The sequence below is a fragment of the Nyctereutes procyonoides genome, unplaced genomic scaffold (genome assembly GCF_905146905.1).
Source record: "Nyctereutes procyonoides isolate TBG_1078 unplaced genomic scaffold, NYPRO_anot_genome, whole genome shotgun sequence".
In the NCBI taxonomy this organism is placed as follows: Eukaryota; Metazoa; Chordata; class Mammalia; order Carnivora; family Canidae; genus Nyctereutes; species Nyctereutes procyonoides.
The window spans coordinates 64,808,076-64,828,590 of NW_026575140.1; the positions used below are offsets into that span (position 1 = coordinate 64,808,076).

At 38.0% G+C, this 20,515-nt stretch overlaps 1 protein-coding gene across 7 annotated transcripts in view; it reads left to right on the forward strand.

Annotated features, from left to right (window-relative positions):
• ELMOD1 (ELMO domain containing 1) overlaps positions 1–20,515 on the forward strand; it is a 93,785-nt gene that overhangs the window by 55,879 nt on the left and 17,391 nt on the right. For 5 of the 7 annotated variants that reach the window (XM_055305458.1, XM_055305464.1, XM_055305457.1 and 2 more), the window contains 5 exons: positions 2,116–2,261; positions 2,400–2,428; positions 3,271–3,368; positions 7,494–7,623; positions 13,951–14,084. In XM_055305458.1, coding sequence (XP_055161433.1) covers positions 2,116–2,261; positions 2,400–2,428; positions 3,271–3,368; positions 7,494–7,623; positions 13,951–14,084 — 537 coding nt within the window. Of the gene's footprint in view, positions 1–2,077; positions 2,262–2,399; positions 2,429–3,270; positions 3,369–7,493; positions 7,624–13,950; positions 14,085–20,515 lie in introns of all 7 variants that reach the window. The other 2 variants (XM_055305461.1, XM_055305462.1) reach the window with 1 other exon arrangement.

Below are 20,515 nucleotides of genomic sequence, written 5' to 3' on the forward strand. Positions count from 1 at the left end.
TCTCCCCCTGCCCCCCTCCCCCAACTTGTGCTCTATCTCAAATTTTTGAAAATAAAAAAAAAGATGTTCCTCTAAATTTATTTTTAGGTTACCTTTGGGCAGGTGGAGGGGAGCGGGGGAATGGATAACCTAAATCTTAATAGATCTTAGGATGTATTTGGCTAAAATAGTTAAATTTCAGATTTCCAAAGATAGCGAATCAATTTTTTATATTTCAGCAGAATCTGAGTTTACACTGATATTTTATATGTACTTCTATAAGGGCTTTTGGTGATCATTTTATACATTTTAATTGTTATAACCCTCCTTTTTCTTAAATAAAATGTACCTATTATACAAAAAGGAAAATATACCTAGCCAAAAAATGAAAATTGAAAGTACTTATTTTTCCTTTACCCAGAAATACCACTGTTAACATTTTTGTTGTATATTCTGCATCTTTTTCTCTGTGTTCATACATCACCATTAATTTATTTTTATTTACTTACTTTTTTTTAGAGAGAGAGAGATAGAGGGGTGGGGAGGGGGATCCACCTAAGAAGAAGGATCATAGGTGTAGAGCCTGAGGTGGGGCAAGATCTCAAGACCCTGGGATCATGACCTGAGATGAAATCAAAAGCTAGACATAACCGACTGAGCCACCCAGGTGCTCCACCATAAAATTTTTTCAAAGAAAAAGAAGATCATATGTGTTTCTTTCTAATTTTTCTTTTTGTTAAGCATATTATGACATTTTCTTATGGTTTTTTTTTGACATTTTCTTATGTTACTAGCTCTTCTAGAACATAATTTTATTGCCTACAAAGAATTCCATTGTATTATCTTAGTATAGCAGTTTGGTTTCCTCCATTCCTTTGCATTTATATGATATAGATCCCATGCCCTTGTACAGATTAGCCTATTAGAATTTTTATTTTAACACAGGCTGTCCAAGATATTAGAGCCAGAGCAATTAAGCAAAGGAACACACAAAGTGTTGGTTCATATACATAGATGGATCACATCACTAAGGTTATTCGTTAACTACTCTCATTAATCTGAATGATCATGTTAAAGTTGGAGGGAATTACTGAACATCTGTGAAAAATAAACATCTTTTAGAAATGACAGCAAAAGGAAGTTATATAAATAATTCTGCCTCCTAGGAATGCACAGTAGGAAAAGAAGATGGGTTGAATATAAGTTCCTGGATGGGAAGTCTTTTCTTCTGTAGCTTGAGTCATTTTGAGACTCTAAACTGTACTGTGATGTGGAAGACACTCACATATTAAAAATGAAAATCAGCATAAAACACAAATCCCCACATGCTAGAGAAGTTGTAAGTACCTGATTGGCAACTATACATTTCATAGTTTGTTGAGGAATTACTGGAGTGAGATAGAGGGTGCTATAAAGAAAACTTTGTTAGAAGGAGCCAAGAACAAACTTGTCAAGAGATGAAGTTTAATTTAAATGAAAGGATGTTGGAGAACTAAAGGCCAACCCACTTATTCAATGAACTGATGAAGAGGCCTTTGACCAGTCCACGAAAGTGGTGCAACTGGGGAGCAGAGAAGACACGTGCCACACAACCGCGTCCTCTAGTGCCTAAAAGGAAAGCAGAGAGAAGGAGGGAAAGGATGGGAGCAAGGGAAGAATCAAAATAGAGGGCCCCCCCACAAGGCACTAAGGCAGGGCTGGAAATCGAGCAGAGCTAGCTGAGAGGCTGTCTACAGAGGCAGAAGAAGGCTCTATGTTCTTCCCCTCAGCTAAGGGAGAGATAACTCCTAAAACACAAGGAGGTACCTATTCATTTTTAAAATGTTTTTAGGCAAAGGCGGGAAAAGGATTCTTGGCTGAGCCTCACCCTCAGTTTTGGGAATATCCACTCTATTAGCATAGAGCATTCTGGAGTTGCCTGCAGTGATAGTGTGTCCTCACAGACTTTGGGCTTCCTTCCCAGTAGTGGGTTCTGTAGATACATCAAGTAGAACATGGTATTAGAAAAATGAAATATGCTTGTAAACCCAGAGTCTAATGGTTGATTTTTTTTCGGGGCTCTTCCTGCTGGTGGTGGCTGCTTTCTGCTCTCTTCCAGAGTTCTAGTGGAAGGGTGCTGTCTTTTGTCTTTGACAGAATGTTGTTCCAGGTGTGCCTGTATTTTTACTGTAAATTTTTGTGGCGCTGCCTAAAATTTGTAATGAGAAAACTGACTGGAAGATGTGAATTGCAACGGATCTGCTACAATACCAAACCTGGGGCGTCTAGAACCATGAAAATCGGTAAGCATGAAACAAAGAAGTGAGCAAAATACAAGCTTGGTGGGATTGTGGATGTTGTGTGTTATATTTGTGTATAGTAATTTTAAACCACTTATAAAGGATAATTTTTAATGACGTTTTTAATTGTCATTTTTATAGAAACATCACTGAGGGATTCAAAAAGTAAGGTAAGTAAAATTGTTTTTATGATTTTAAGCAACTATTCACTTGGATGCTTACCTCCATCATCAAAAAGTAAACACTAAGAAACAAAAATATATCAATGGGTATGCAAATTGAGAAGAGTTGTTTGCCCATCACAAGCCACCCCACTTTTGACGTGAGAGTAGCCACAAATGTGAATTTCTAGGCAGATTTATGATGCACTTATGACTTTGTTGTTGAATTAATCCTTTTTTATATTTTCCAAATCATGGAATAAATATTCTTTGAAAATAAGAACAATGTTAACTCTCTGGCATTTCTTAAATATCCAGATCATTTAACTTTATACTCAAGATTTCCCAAGAAAATCAGAGAAGCCACTATGCTAGCTGTTATAGCATACTGTTAAGCATCCACATAAGAGACAAAATCTGGGTTGGTTCTTTTTTCAAGATTCTTGAACATTATTATTTAATTTGGGCATTTTTATGACTACATCCTCCATGTCCTTCACTCAGTCATAGGCATACTATCTGTTAACAATGGAAACCATGTATATTGGATAAGAAAAATAAAATAATATTTCAACCTAAGTAGCTTGAGAAAGATGAAAATACTAAAAAAAACTTCTGTATTTCTGTTTTATGTTAATTATCTTAATCAGGAAAATTGCACTGCCCCCCTCCATTGTGAAAATGTCTAAGTTACTAGAATTCAAATACAAAATCAATTTTTGCTTTTAGTTTAGTATTAGTTTAGTGTCATTGAGGAGTTCTAAGCAAATACCCAAGACCCCCTTATGAACAGACCACGCTCAAGTCACTGCCACTCGTGACAAGGGAACTGATTGGCATGTGTCTTCCAGCTGCTGCAGACCTCAGTGACTGCTCACCCTGACGCCATTGAGAAAACCATAGAGGACATCATGGAACTGAAACAAATTAACCCTGACATAAATCCACAGTAAGAGTGTATTTCTGCTGTTGTAAACACAGAACACATGGCATGTGCTTAGTACTTCTATAGTGCTGAGCTGGCTGGCATGCTCTCCCACTCTCCCTGCCACCATCATCTGCAATGTTTCTGACTTTCAGATGAAGAAAAAAGAAAAAAGGTACCTTTTTCATATTTGTAAATAGCAGCAGCTCTCTACTTCTGTTATGATTTACCCTTTGCTTCTGAGCTGCAGTGAATGTAGGAAATCTGATGGATGCCCTGATATCAGAAGAGGAAATAAAGGGCACCCATTTGGTGAACAATCATGCCACACAATGCCTGTTTTACATTAACAGTAAATGTTCATGTTGTAAATGTGCCCAAGCTGATTCTGCTCCATCAAAAATATCCCCTCAGTTTATGACAGGCTGATAATCTTGGAGACGGTTCCTACATGCTTGTCAAGAAGACTGGCATGTGTGGGAGGGAAGGATGGTTTTTATACAAAGACTTCAGAACTTTGTAATTTAGTCCTCTCATCTTGGAAATATTAAAATGCACTTGGCAACGTACATGACTTTTAAAATTAGCTTTATACTTCCCATTGGGTACAGGAGTTTTTCAGTAAAATTTTGGGTTAAGGATGTTGGGTAGAATAAATTCTGCAGGCAGATATATTTAGAGACAGTTTAGGTAGGTAACAATCAAACTGTCTTTTAGATGTGCATAGGCAAGAACTTCACGTTATGGCTGAGAAAGGCTTTTAATTGCCAAAGATGGGAAACTGTAGTTAAAGGGACTTTCCGAGTGTGCTTTGTATAGGTCTGCCTCTTGGAGAGATTCTGGGTACTAGCTAATTGGGGCTCAGCACAAAACCCCATTTCCACATGGTCTCCATAGCATTCTTCTGCAGACACTTCAGCGAATTAGCTATCTTTTCCTTATTCAGTCATTAAGGGTGATTTAATTATATAGCAAATGTCTTTTTGAAACCCCTGATACATATTTTATTTCTTTGGGAAGATGATAAGAAGGCAATTCATTTTAAATTAAGTTGAACCAAAAATTTAAGACTGCAGTTGGGCATGAGGGATATATTAGACCCACAATCATATTTGGAGATTGGATTCGATTTAATAGTAAATCTTTTCTGTCTTTTCCATGAAAGTCCTATGTTTCATTCAGGATCATTTAGTTGCCATCTATGCTTTTGATTTCCTTTGGGGAAAAAACTCTTAGAGGCAGTAGATTGCATTTTTACATCTCCATATGGATTTCAGTCCTTTTTTCCTAGACTGACATGACAAAATATAATTTTTTAAAATAGTTTTCTGGAAAAAAACAGTAAATAGAGAAGACTGGAGGAAATATGTTATAATTTATCAAGCCATTTCTACTGTTAACCATACATTGTGTTTTCTTTAATTCCAGTGTAGTTAACATACAATGTTATATTAGTTTCAAGCGTACGGTATGGTGACTCAACGCTTCCCTACATCACCCGGTGCCCATCATGACAGGTGCCCCACCCCCTCCCTTCTGGTGACCCCAGAGTCTGGTAGTTCAGAGTCTGTTTCTTGGTTTGTTTCTTTTTTTCTGCTTTGTTTTTGTTTTGTTTCTTAGATTCATATGAGTGAAATCATATGGTATCTGTCTTTCTCTGACTTATTTCACTTAGTATAATACTCTCCAGATTTATCCATGTTCTTGCAAAAAAACAAGATTTTATTCTTTTTTATGACTAATATTCCATTTTGTGTGTTTGTGTGTGTGTGTGTGTATATATATATATACCTTTTGTGTGTGTGTGTATATATATATATATACACACACCTCACATGTTCTTTATCCATTCACCTATCTCCATTCACCTGTCAATGGACATTTGGACTACTTCCTTAAGTAACCACATTTTGTTTTACGTTTTTTTCAAGCGCTGCTAATGCACTTGAGAAATTACTACAGTAAAAATGGGGGGAAATCGAATTGGCTCCTCTTGTTCCCTCCTATATTCTCTTGCTCTTTTCCTCAAAATTAACTCTCTTCTCAGTTCTACATTGATTCTCTGGGTGACCAGTGCCACTCTGCCCTTTTCCTAAATTTAAATCTCTCCTTTGATTTTGTGGTGCTATGGTAACAGATAAATATAAGGGCCATTTAATTGAACATTCAGTTTTATTTAAGTTTAGTATTTGGGTTATCTGACCTTATGCTCAATATGTGGAATAGGTATACAATCCTAAAATGTATAATTCTCTATTGCTCCCAACATTAGACTTAACCTCTAAACATCTCATTTTCTCCTTCAAAAAAAAGATGATTGTAACAAACACCACCACAACAAAAAATGTTCAAATTTAGTGTGAATTGGGAGGAGGATACTGGACAGTTAACTCTGGGTAGAATCCTATGAAATTGCCAATGTTAACTATCTTTGAGCCACAGAAGTGAATGACTATAAAAAAATTTAACAGGATAAATAAATAATAAATAAATAAATATGAGATATTACCTTTAGATTTTAAAATGCCATCAATGGAGATCCCTGGGTGGCTCAGCGGTATAGTGCCTGCCTTCGGCCCAGGGCATGATCCTGGAGTCCTGGGATCAAGTCCTGCACCAGGCTCCCTGCATGGAGCCTGCTTCTCCCTCTGCCTGTGTTTCTGCCTCGTGTGTGTGTGTGTGTGTGTGTGTGTGTGTCATGAATAAATAAATAAAATCTTTAAAAAATAAAATAAAATGCCATCAAACAAGTACTGGAGAATAATTTACATGACAGTAGTTTATATGAAAAAAGGATTGTGGTGATTATTTGGTCACTTGTTTTATAGATGTAATGTGACCTATTTTATCTGCTATGTTGTAGGAGAGAAAAGCAACATTGAGATCACAGAAAGTAGTGATTCTCTGTGTATCACACTTGCCAGACTGTTTTCTGGTGATATGTTTAAGGGGGCTGTTCTTCAAACAGTATACATTCAGAGAAGACAGCGAGAGAGTAAAACAAGTGAAACCCTTGTCCCATGAGAGGAAATTGAAGGAACTGAGGATTACTGGAGATGTGAGGATTCCTGTATATCAGACTAGAAGAAAGAATCACTGTCTTAAGATAAATAGTTTTGGCCAGGGAAAGTTGGAAATGAATTTTTCTCAGAGAACAAAATTTGAACCACTTGGTAATAAGGAAAGCGAATTTTGTTTCAACATAAGAAAAAGCATTCAGACAAAGCAGTCAAAAGGGAATGAGAAACTCTGTAAAGTAGTGAGTTCTTTCTCTTGGTATTGCCTCATGTGTCAGGGATGCTCCCGAGCACAGGTGTTTGGGGATTTTTCTGTTATTGTTGTTATTGTTGTTTTGAAATTTTCCTTCCACTATGCTCCTGAGAGCACTCTCTCTCCCCCTTTCTCTCTCTCTCTCTCTCTCTCTCTCTCTCTCTCACACACACACACACACACACACACACGCACACACACACACACACACACCTGAGGTGCTTCTGACAGAGCCACCTAGCAGGGTTAAATCATCCCTCTGAATTCATTATCACCTATATTTTCTACGTCTTATTTAACTCACCTGCGTAAAGAGCTCCCTTGTTTTTTAAGCCATATTGTTGTAACTTTAAGAAAAGGCCAGAACAAGAGGTAAACTTTAGCCAATTTCTACAACTGTCCATATGGAGCCTCAGTAAGAAACTGTGCTTCCACTCAAATAAGTGATTGTGAGATCAATGCAGGAAATGTTACATTCCTTTATGTTTCTAAATAAACTAAATATGGTTCTGTGTCCACAAAAAGAAAAACTAGACTACAATTAAATACATCTCATGAGTGGGAAATATCAGTGAGGGTGACAGAACATGAGAGACACCTAACTCTGGGAAATGAACAAGAGGTAGTGGAAAGGGAGGTGGGCGGGGGGTTAGGGTGACTGGATGACGGGCACTGAGTGGGGGCTTTTGACGGGATTAGCACTGGGTGATATGCTAGATGTTGGCAAAGTGAACTCCAATAAAAAAATACATCTCATGAGTAATTTCCTCAATATTATATAAATATGGAAAGTCCTATTGTGCACACATCAAGTGAACAAACGCCAAAATATGTTTTGTTTCTCCTCATGTGTGTTTCTTCTGTTTTTGAACACCTTAGGTTGGGAATCTCTCTTCAAGCTTGCCTTTTGCAAATTGTTGGCTACAGAAATCTTATTGCAGATGTGGAAAAACTGCGCAGAGAACCCTATGATTCTGATAACCCCCAACATGAAGAAATGCTTTTGAAGGTTAGACCTTGAAAACATTTCAGTGCTTTCTTAAGTCAGCTAACCTCTGCCAAGCCCCGCCAAGTGCTAGACACTGGGTGTGTAGCTGGCTGGGAAAGCCTACTCTTCTTGCTGGTTCAGATGTGAGAGGTAAATTCTTCATTAGAAAATTCATGTGAGAAGTTAAATGTAAAGCCTTTTTAAAAAATAAATAAATAAAAAATAAAAAAATCTGAGACAGCATCAGAGGTGTTTTCCTTAAGCACTCATTGTCTGGCTCAGATTTAGGCTGTTTAACTGTATTGAAAGCCAGTAGGAGAAAAAGCATTTGTCAAAGAGTGACATGGGATTTCCATTTATGACTTTTAATAGACATAAAAGAAGATGAAGTTGGTTTCTGCTTCAGCAAAAGCCCTCTTGGGAAATTACCTAAGATCTTATTGCTGATTATTTATTCATGTAACTTGAAGAGTATCAGAAGAGGAGGTTAAGGTTTATAACTGGTTTACTAAAACTGTTAGAAGAACAATGTGCACTTGTAAATACTTCTTCTGGCTGTCAAAGCAAACCCTCAAGGATCTTATATGATCTGATGTGCATTATTAAACACCAATAACTTGACCTCAAAACACTGAATTTGGAGTTTAAGAAATTAAGACTCCCCTTTAGAACTATTCATTTGAAATATCTTCTAAATTCACTTCTGAAAATGGGTGCTTTTTAGGATGGAGTACTTCTTTGTCCTTTGCTAGAATACAAAAGACGCTAACAAAACTGGAAAGAAACATTTGTTTAACTGCCTTATTTTATTGAAAAATGTCAATATGAGCTGTAATTTTAAAAACATATTCTGTGTTTTTGTGTGGAGTACGCACTTTTGTGTATGTAAATACTTACACAGATGACTTGTTTGCTAATTAGTGCCATATCTGATGTGAATCCTTAAAGATGAAAGAAGACTCACTCATTCTTAGCAGTTTTTCTTTTCTTTCTGCTCTGCTTAAATTTAGCTAAACTACTGGCTGAGCTTCATTTCCTGTTATTGCCTTTTTTATCCTATTTTCTGATAGAAGTAGTCGAGCTCAATTAAAATTACCTCAAGGTGAGAAATAAGAGATAAATGAAAGAGAAAAGAGGTGTAAAAATGAACAGAGTGGCCACAGGCAGCTGAATAATTCATTAGAATGGCCAATGCCTTCAGAATCAGTGACATCTAGGTGTCTGCTGTGCACCATCCTAGCTGATCTGTTGTATGGATGTTGTACATAGTGGGTTTTCAACAAATAGGGATGAATGCATGAATTACTGTAGTTCATTAGATACTAAAAGTCAAGGACTTTTTTGATATACCTTTTATCTGTGGTCATGATTTGAGTTTGTGTTATTTTTTTACTGGTATAGCTATAAGAAATAAGCAAGGTGATGGTTGGTATCTTTACAACTGAACAAACTATAAGCCTTACAGACCAGATTCTGATCCATACAGCTAGTAAGTCATAAAGCCAGGGCAGTCCACTGCTGCCGTAGGCACCTTGAGGAAAGGCATCTTTTCTACCCTCGAGTGGCTTGCAATCTAATTGGGGAGATACTATGCAATGACAAAAAAATCACTAAATCTTATCCATAGAGATCCCTCAAAATGACTCTTGAATGTTTCCCATACCCACTACCTCATTTAGCATTATCTCTAGCTTGGGGCGTTATAATAGCCTTTTAATTCTGCCACTATTAGCCTCCTCCCTTCTATCTTCTAAAATACTGCCAGAGGGATTATCCAGTCATGTTATTCCCCAGGTTTAAAACTTCAGCTGCCAGGGCAGCCCCCGTGGCGCAGCGGTTTGGTGCCGCCTGCAGCCTGGGGTGTGATCCTGGAGACCCGGGATCGAGTCCCACATCGGGCTCCCTGCATGGAGCCTGCTTCTCCCTCTGTCTGTGTCTCTGCCCCTCTCTCTGTGTGTCTATGAATAAATAAATAAAATCTTTAAAAAAATAAAATAAAATAAAACTTCAGCTGCCCCGTGTCTGACAGAAGAAAGCCCATGCACCTTAACTTGGCATTCTGGGCCCTTTCCAATCTATTTCCCCAAACTGTACCTCCTGTAGCCTCTATGCTCTGTCATTCACCTTGACCCAGAACAGTCCAGGCCATGCCATATGCCCAGGCATTTGCTCATGCAATTCCCTCTATTACCTGGTATCCTCATAGCCAGAGCCAGCTCTTTCTAAAATCCTTATTTATTCAATATTGAAATCTTCACCAATCTCCCAGGAACACTTAAAAGTGGGACCTTCATTCTCTTCATTAGTTTATTCAAATTCCAAGTATGATAATAAAATTAGTAATAATAAAACATTCAGTGAATGTTTAGCACACATTAATCATTACAGTAAATGTTTGACAGCAGTATTTCACTTAATGGTCACAATAACCTTGTGGTGAGAGATTATCACTATCCCCATTTTCAAGGGGGAGGAAAATGAGGCCGGGCAGTTAGATGCTGCTCCAGCTCACCTTGTTAGAAAGAGCTCCATGCTTCTGCACTACACTACCTCCCAAGGGAGAAACCATGCCTTTTTTCCCATTTGTATTTCAAGAGGCTGTTCCATGGTTTGTGTTTAACTGCCTGACCTGAGGCTGCTTCATCTTTAAAATGGTAATAAGACTCTTGTTACCTACTTCATGAACTGTTTAGAGCAGGAGTCAGCAAACTAAAGCCTGTGGGCCAAATCTGGCCTGCCACCCATTTTTGTAAAGTTTTGTTGGAACATGTCCATTCATTGATGTATGTACTATTTGGCTGCTTTTGTACTACAATGGCAAAATTAAGTAATTGCAGCAGTGACCATATGGCCACCAAACCCTAAAATATTTACTATCTGGTCCTTTACAGACAAAGTTTGCCAACTCTTGATTTAGAGGCTTAGATAATACATTGCCATATTGTTTAAGTGCTCAGATTTATAAATGTGGGAGGCCATTATCAGTGTTCATAGTCTTAAAGTATTAAGAAAATCAAGATTTTATGATCATTTGATTCAAATATAGGGTGAGATGAAACTAAATAACATTGCCTTATGTTCATAGAGTACTATCCATATGAGTTATTCAAATGAACATTTCTATTAAACATTTGCTGACCACATTAATAATAAAGTGAAAATTTTAGATAGAGTCAGGTACTCAATAGAAAAAAAAATAGGGGCACGTGGGTGGCTCAGTCAGTGAGCATCCAACTCTTGATTTTGGCTCGTCATGATCTCAAACTCATGGGATTGAGCCCCACATCAGACTCCGCATTGAGTGTGGAGCCTGCGTAAGATTCTCTCTCTCAACAACCGCAACAACAAAAAAGCTTCTCTCTCTCCCTCTGCCCCACTCTCCCCTATCTAAAAACAAAACAAAACTCAAAATTAAAAGATCTTCTCCTGATGGGAAGAGATAAACCCATGATCGCTGGTCTTGGTGAAAGGCTGCTTCTCCTTGAATGAATGGATAGACAAAGGACCTTACCCTTGCTCTTCTGAAACAGACATGAGACAGGGAAAGTGTTGAAATAAGCTTGTGATAAAGGCTCAGTGTAAAGAGAAAGAGTGAAACAGAGTGTAGGCCATGATGGATGACAGTCCATCAGGGTACAGCTTCCACATCTGTAGCTTGTCATCTGCCATTGGAATCACCCTTTCTATTACTGGTCTCCTGCCAGTGGCAGGTAGCTTTGTAATAACTCCACTCCCAACAGCACGGTTTAGATGGCTGAACTCCAAAGAGGCCTGCCACCTTGGTTCAGATTTCTGGTCATCTCCCTACATGCAAGAAATGACCTTACCCTTCAGGGCCACCCTGCCTCCTCTCCTTACTTTTTCAGGAAAGAGCTTATCTATCAGAAGAGAATCCAGTAACTCATTCTTACAGGAAATATATACATGGTAGCACTTCATATAAATACTTTAGCATAATCAACTTTCTTTTTTTTTAATTTTTATTTGTTTATGATAGTCACAGAGAGAGAGAGGGAGAGAGAGAGGGGCAGAGACACAGGCAGAGGGAGAAGCAGGCCCCATGCACTGGGAGCCCAATGTGGGATTCAATCCCGGGTCTCCAGGATCGCGCCCTGGGCCAAAGGCAGGCAGCAAACCGCTGCGCCACCCAGGGATCCCATAATCAACTTTCATTATCTGAGAAAGTGACCCTTATTAAAGCGGATAGGATTAAGAATTTAATTAAGAACACTTTATAGGGATCCCTGGGTGGCTCAGCGGTTTAGCGCCTGCCTTTGGCCCAGGGCACGATCCTGGAGTCCCGGGATCGAGTCCCACATCAGACTCCCTGTGTGGAGCCTGCTTTTCCCTCTGCCTGTGTCTCTGCTTCTCTCTCTCTCTCTCTCTCTGTGTGTGTCTCTCATGGATAAATAAATAAATAAAATCTTTAAAGAAAAATAAATAAATAGGAACACTTTTTAGCCATTGGTCTGGTCTGTCATGATGCATGAAATTATTAAAATGGAATTTCTTTTTTAAGCATTATTCAAACTTTTTACTCCCCTAAAGTATTTTAAAAAGAGGCTCTTCTCTCATTCTTTAGCGCTCCTTTCCTGAACTCAAATATTTTCCAACCTGATGAACACAGAACACTGATAAATTCTCATATGGATAATATAAAAAGGGATTTCTTAGACTCATGTTTGCTATTTTGCTTTCAAGCATGATAGATTCACTTTGTTCGCTCTGAAATTTTTCTCTCACCCTTTAGCAGTTGTACCACTAAAATATTGTATCCTTTGAATTATATCTCTTTTTCGTTAGTGTTTCCTGTCACTATTATGTTCTATACTGTTTCAGATGTGGCAATACATTGTAAAGCAAGCCTTTTGTGTATTACTGTTCTCTGTAAGATTTAAAGTCCGTATTACACAGAATAAACAATTTAGAAGTTGAATTATGTCTGAAACAGTAATAAGAAAATTTTATATTTATATTTGTCCCTGTCTATAATAAAGACACAATATAAAATATTAATAGTCTAAAAAGTAAATTTGCTTATATGTCCATCTCTTTATTAGAAAGATTAGTTTGAGCATTATATATTTATGCAGCTGTGGGTTTCACTTTCTCAAGTAATAGTATTGCTGAATCTATTTTCAATAGAAAACTTAGAAAAATAGAACCAGTTCCTTAAGCAGTGAAGATCATAGTATTTAAGTTTATTTTTTTTAAAAATTGTTTAAGATTATTTATTTATTTATTCATAGAGATGCAGAGAGAGAGAGAGAGAGAGAGAGAGGCAGAGACACAGGCAGAGGGAGAAGCAGGCTCCATGTAGAGAGCCTGACGTGGGACTCCATCCAGGGTCTCCAGGATCACGCCCTGGGCTGCAGGCGGCGCTAAACCGCTGCGCCACCAGGGCTGCCCAGTATTTAAGTTTATATTTGTCAATTAACATATACTAATATTAAAATTCTTCTAGGTAACTCTTAAAAATGATACTATAAAAGAGGATACTATATTTTGAGGTTTATTTATTCATGAACATCAGTGATCTTCCTTCTTCCGGTTATAGGATGCTTGTTTGCTCTCACTTCTGCTAGAGGTCAGAAAGGAAACTCAAGTCCACTTTTCTTTTTGTTAATATTGGGGTAAACTGGGTGGCGCAGTGGTTTGGCGCCTGCCTTTGGCCCAGGGCGTGATCCTGGAGACCCGGGATCGAATCCCACGTCGCTCCCGGTGCATGGATCCTGCTTCTCCCTCTGCCTGTGTCTCTGCCTCTCTCTCTCTCTCTCTCTCTCTCTGTGTGTGTGTGTGACTATCATAAATAAATAAAAATTTTAAAAAAAAATAATGGGGTAAAAATCATACATGGCCTAAAATTTTTCCCTGTTTGCCACTTATCTTCATTCTCTTAAATATTTTTGAGGACCTTTCCTGGGAGATTATACAGTTATATTTTTTATTAGAAATTAAAAAAAAAAGAAATTAAAACAGAAAGGTGTAAAGCACTAAAATATACAAGTACACATTCCATAGCCTCCAGAGTAATGACATCATCACAGGTCATGCAGCCTCTGGAAAATTCTACTATATACTCATGAGAAGGTGAGAAAGAAAAGGCAAATAACCTCTTAAGTTTTATTATGAAATAGTTTTTACCTCCCAGATCCTCTGAAAAGGTCTCTGAGTCCCTCCAAGGAGTCTTCAGACCATACAGTGAGAACTGTCATAAATTATTGAAATATGATCAAATCTATATTCAGCTTTATAAAGCTCCTCCTAGTAATATAGTTTACAAAATCTGCCATAGGAAAAAGTGTTTGTGTTTACATCAACAGGCTAACCTTCTATCTTGTCTTCCAGTTATGGAAATTCTTGAAGCCCAATACTCCATTGGAATCTCGAATTTCTAAGCAATGGTGTGAAATTGGTTTCCAAGGTGATGATCCTAAAACTGATTTTCGAGGAATGGGACTTCTGGGCCTATACAATTTGCAGTAAGTAAAACGCAGAAGGGTTAAGTATTAAAAAGTGATGTCCTGGTCATGTGGAAGTGACAAAGTTGAGTTTTACTAGTTCCAAAAGCCACTTCATAGAAAACTCCAAGAAAACACTGAGGTCCTCTGAGAGATAACTCCGGTTCCTAAAATTTAAAAAGGTACTACCTCTTCCTTTTCTTTGGCAAACTTCATTGTGTTTGGAGGTATTCGGAAAGGCCTCAGTAGGTTCAGGTGACATCAGAGGGTGGCCTGCAGTGTCCCCTTCTCAGTCCTGCTGAGAGGGAAGGGAGGCATCACAGCCTGATGGTGCCATCATAAAGTCCCTCAGCCCTTTATCTGATCACTTCATCCTTCAATAATCTTCACTGGACAAGTTAATTAATTGTATAAAAAGTGACTTTCCAATCCTGTGATTCCTCTCACAATTGTTGGCTAGAATTCTGTAAAGACGGTTTCCTTCATCAATTATGGTTATTTAGTTTCTCTAAAATACAGACAGGACAGATGCTCAAATTTTCTATTTAGTTGCCAAATCTCAAGACTGAGGAGTTGGTGCCATAGGTTCCTTATTAGTGATCAAAAAAAATTTTTAAGTTTTTTTTAATACAATTTTAATTCCTAGTTTTATATGTTTGTTGTGATTCAAATAACTGCTCATTCTTTTATTTTCATGTTTAAATTAAGTCATATGGAGTCACTATTTTTTAAGCCAAAGGTAGTCCTTTTCAGTTGCTTCTTTGTGCTTTGACACCATCCTGTTAGGATAGTGATGTGTTTTTAAAGGAAACTAAGCCTTACTCAGTCATTTTTTTTTGTATATTTTTTATTGGAGTTCAATATGCCAACATATAGCATAACACCCAGTGCTCATCCTGTCAAGTGCCCCGCTCAGTGTCCATCACGCAGTCACCCCACCCCTCACCCACCTCCCCCTCCACTACCCCTTGTTCATTTCCCAGAGTTAGGAGTTTCTCATAGTTTGTCCCCTTCTCTGATATTTCCTGCTCATTTTCTTTCCTTTCCCCTATATTCCCTTTCACTATTTTTTCTATTCCCCGAATGAATGAGACCATATTATGTTTGTCCTTCTCTGATTGACTTATTTTACTCAACATAATAAATACCCTCCAGTTCTATCCACATTGAAGCAAATGGTTGGGTATTTGTCATTTCCAATGGCTGAATAATATTCCATTGTATAAGTAGACCACAATGTCTTTATCCATTCATCTTTCGATGGATACTGAGGCTCCTTCTACTGTTTGGCTATTGTGGACATTGCTGCTATAAACACTGGGGTGCAGGTGTCCTGCGATTTCACTGCATCCGTATCTTTGGGGGTAAATACCCAGCAATACAATTGCTGGGTCATAGTGTAGTTCTACATTTAACTCTTTGAGGAACCTCCACACAGTTTTCCAGAGTGGTTGTACCAGTTCACATTCCCACCAACAGCGCAAGAGGGTTCCCCTTTCTCCACATTCTCTCCAACATTTGTTGTTTCCCATCATGTTAATTTTCACCGTTCTCAGTGGTGTGAGGTGGCATCTCATTGTGGTTTTGATTTGTATTTCCCTGATGGCAAGCGATGTGGAGCATTTTCTCATGTGCTTGTTGGCCATATGTATGTCTTCTTTGGTGAAATTTCTGTTCATGTCTTTTGCACATTTCATAATGAGATTGTTTCTTTGCTGTTGAGTTTAGTAAGTTCTTTATAGATCTTGGATACTAGCCCTTTATCTGATAGGTCATTTGCAAATATCTTCTCCCATCCTGTACGTTGTCTTTTAGTTTTGTTGACTGTTTCTTTTGCTGTGCAGAAGCTTTTTATCTTGATTAATTCCCAATAGTTCATCTTTGCTTTTGTTTCTCTTGCCTTCATAGATGTATCTGGCAAGAAGTTGCTGTAGCCAAGTTCAAAAAGGGTGTTGCCTGTGTTCTCCTCTAGGATTTTGATGGATTCTTGTCTCACATTTAGATCTTTGATCCATTTTGAGTTTATATTTGTGTATGGTATGACAGAATGGTCTAGTTTCATTCTTCTGCATGTGGATGTCCAATTTTCCCAGCACCATTTATTGAAGAGACTGTCCTTTTCCAGTGATTAGTCTTTCAGGCATTGTCCAATATTGGTTGACCATAGAGTTAAGGGCCCATTTCTGGGATCTTTATTCTGTTCCATTGATCTATGTGTCTGTTTTTGTACCAGTACCACACTGTCTTGATGAGCACAGCTTTGTAGTACAACTTGAAATCCGGCGTTGTGATGCCCCCGGCTCTGGTTTTCTTTTTAAATATTCCCCTGGCTATTCGGGATCTTTTCTGATTCCACACAAATCTTAAGATGATTTGTTCCAACTCTCTGAAGAAAGTCCATGGCATTTTGATAGGGATTCCGTTAAATGTGTAAGTTGCCCTGGGTAGCATAGACATTTTAACAATATTAATTCTTCCAATCCATGAGCATGGAATATTTTTCCATCTCTCTGTGTCTTCCTCAATTTCTTTCAGAAGTCTTCTGTAGTTTTTAGGGTATAGATCCTTTACCTCTTTGGTTGAGTTTATTCCTAGGTGTCTTACGCTTTTGGGTGCAATTGTAAATGGGATTGATTCCTTAATTTCTCCTTCTTCTTTCTTCTTCTTCTTCTTAGTGTAGAGAAATGCCACTGATTTCTGGGCATTGATTTTATATCCGGCCACACTGCCGAATTGATGTATGAGTTCCAGCAATCTTGGGGTCGAGTCTTTTGGGTTTTCTATGTACAGTATCATGTCATCTGCAAAGAGGGAGAGTTTGACTTCTTCTTTGCCAATTTGAATGCTTTTTATTTCTTTTTGTTGTCTGATGCTGAGGCAAGGACTTCCAGTACTATGTTGAATAGCAGTGGTGAGAGTGGACATCCCTTTTGTGTTCCTGGTCTTAGGGGAAAGGCTCCCAGTGTTTCCCCACTGAGAATGATATTTGCTATGGGCTTTTCGTAGATGGCTTTTAAGATGCTGAGGAATGTTCCCTCTATCCCTACATTTTGAAGAGTTTTGATCAGGAATGGATGCTGTCTTCTGTCAAAAGCTTTCTCTGCATCTGTTGAGAGGATCATATGGTTCTTGTTTTTTCTCTTGTTGATATGATCTATCAGGTTGATTGTTTTATGAGTGTTGAACCAGCCTTGCATCCCGGGGTAAATCCCACTTGGTCATAGTGAATAATCTTCTTAATGTATTGTTGGATCCTACTGGCTAGTATCTTGTTGAGAATTTTCACATCTATGTTCATCAAGGATATTGGTCTATATTTCTCCTTTTTGGTGGGGTCTTTGTCTGGTTTTGGAATTAAGGTGATGCTGGCCTCATAGAAGGAGTTTGGAAGTATTCCATCCCTTTCTGTCTTTTGGAACAGCTTTAGTAGAATAGGTATTGTTTCTTCTTTAAACGTTTGATAGAATTCCACTGGGAAGCCATCTGGCCCTGGACTTTTGTACATCGCAATACAAGCATCACTCAAAAAACTGGAAAAACCTCAAATACACAAGCTAACCTCACACCTAAAGGAACTGGAGAAAGAACAGCAAATAAAACCTACACCAAGCAGAAGAGAGTTAATAAAGATTCAAGCAGAACTCAATGAAATAAAGACCAGAAGAACTGTAGAACAGATCAACAAAACCAGGAGTTGATTCTTTGAAAGAATTAATAAGATAGATAAACCATTAGCCAGCCTTATTAAAAAGAAAAAAGACTCAAATTAATAAAATCACAAATGAAAAAGGAGAGATCACAACCAATACCAAGGAAATACAAACGATTTAAAAAACATATCATTAGCACCTATACACCACTAAATTATGCAATCTAGAAATAATGGATGCATTTCTGGAAATCCACAAACTACCAAAACTGGAACCGGAAGAAATAGAAAACCTGAACAGGCCAATAACCAGGGAGGAAATTGAAGCAGTCTTCAAAAGCCTCCCAAGACACTTCCCTCTTAGCACTACTTTTGCTGTATCCCAAAGATTTTGAACACTTGTATCTTCATTTTCACTAGTTGCCAGGAATCTTTTTAATTCTTCTCTAATTTCCTGGTTAACCCTTTCATCTTTTAGCAGGATGCTCTTTAACCTCCAGGTGTTTGAGTTTCTTCCAAATTTCTTCTTGTGATTGAGTTCAAGTTTCAAAGCAATTATGGTCTGAAAATATGCAGGGGACAATCCCAATCTTTTGGTATTAGTTGAGACCTGATTTGTGACCCAGCATGTGGTCTATTCTGGAGAAAGTTCCATGTGCACTTGAGAAGAATGTGTATTCAGTTGCATTCGGATGCAAAGTTCTGTAAATATATGTGAATTCCATCTGATCCAGTGTATTATTTAAAGCTCTTGTTTCTTTGGAGATGTTGTGCTTAGAAAATCTGTCATTTGCAGAAAGTCCTGTGTTGAAGCCTCCTATTAGTGTCTTTAAGTATGTCTTTACTTTGGTTATTAACTTATATACTTGGTAGCTCCCACATTAGGGGCATAAATATTCATGATTGTTAGGTCCTCTCATTGGATAGATCCTTTAGGTATGATATAGTGTCCCTCTTCATCTCTTCTACAGTCTTTGGGATAAACTTTAATTTATCTAATATGAGGATTGCTACCCCTGCTTTCTTTTGAGGACCATTTGAATGGTAAATGGTTCTCCAACCTTTTATTTTCAGGCTGGCGGTCTCCTTAGGCCTAAAATGACTCTCTTGTAGACAGGAAATAGATGGGTCTTGCTTTTTTATCCAGTCCAAAACTCTGCATCTTTTGATGGGATCATTTACCCCATTCACGTTCAGAATTACTATTGAAAGATATGAATTTAGTGTCATCGTAATACCTATTCAGTCCCTGTTTTTGTGGACTATTTCTTTGGGCTTCCTCTTTCTTTTAGAAGGGCCCCCTTAATATTTCTTGGAGAGCTGATTTTGTGGTCACATATTCTTTCAGTTTCTGCCTATCTTGGAAGCTCTTTATCTCTCCTTCTATTCTGAATGAGAGCCTTGCTGGATATAGTATTCTTGGCTGCATGTTCTTCTCATTCAGGACCCTGAATATATCCTGCCAGCCCTTTCTGGCCTGCCAGGTCTCTGTGGAGAGGTCTTCTGTTAATCTCCCCATATAAGTTAGGCATCTCTTGTCTGTTGCTGCTTTAAGGATTTTCTCTTTATCTTTGGAATTTTCAAGTTTTACTCTTAAATGTCGAGGTGTTGAATGGTTTTTATTTATTGGGGAGTGGGGAACCTCTCTATCTCCTGGATCTGAATGCCTGTTTCTCTCCCCAAATTAGGGAAGTTCTCAGCTATGATTTGTTCAAATATGCTTTGGTCTTCTGTCCCTTTCGGCAGCCTCTGGAACCCCAATATATATAGATTTTTTTCTTCTGAGGCTGTCATTTATTTCCCTCATCCTTTCTCATGGTCTTTTAATTGTTTTTCTCTTTTTTCCTCAGCTTCCTTCCTTGCCATCAACTTGTCTTCTATATCACTCACTCTGTCTTCTACCTCATTAACCCTCATCGTTAGGACCTCCAGTTTGGATTGCATTTCATTTAATTGATTTTTACTTTTGGCCTGATTAGATCTAAATTCTGCAGTCGTGAAGTCTCTTGAATCCTTATGGTTTTTTCCAGAGTCACCAGTAGCTTTATAATTGTGCTTCTGAATCGGCTTTCTGACGTCAAATTGTAATCCAAATTCTGTAACTCTATGGCAGAGAGTACTGTTTCTGATTCTTTCTTTTGTGGGGAGTTCTTTCTAGTCATTTTGTTCAGTGCAGAATGGCTGTATGAGCGGGCTGCATCAAGAATATCAACCACGACCTAAGTAAATTTCATGCTAGATGATTCTAATGAGAGCAGAGACCAGAAATTGAAAACAAAGATCGGAACGAAATAAAACAAAAGGACCACTAAAGTGAAAAACAAATTTTAAAACAAAGTAGTAAAAAATAAAAGGGCAGGAATCTTAAAGAGGAAGAGGGGAAAAAAGATAAGAAAAGAAACAGAAAAAAGATTAAAAAGGACAAGAAAAAGGGAGGTACTGGGAGATGGTGGTGGTGATGAAGTTGTAGTGGAGGGAGAATGTAGTCTACCTGAGGGGTTCTAGAGTGTGATCCTCTTGTTGTTTCTGAGTATATTAAGTTCTGTATGCTCAGTCCCAAATTTATATAAACCAGAAATAGTTGTAGAGGGCCCCAACATTGACCACCAAAACATGAATGAGATAAAAGAGGGGGGCATAATGGGAATGAGGAATCTCACAGACTGAACCAACACGGTATACCACTTGGTTCTGGGTGCATGCTGGTCATGTTTTAGAAGGTATTAACTTCCACCATTGTAGAACAAAACGAGGCAGAGAAAAGAAAAAACACAAAACAAAACAAAAAAACATATCTTGTATA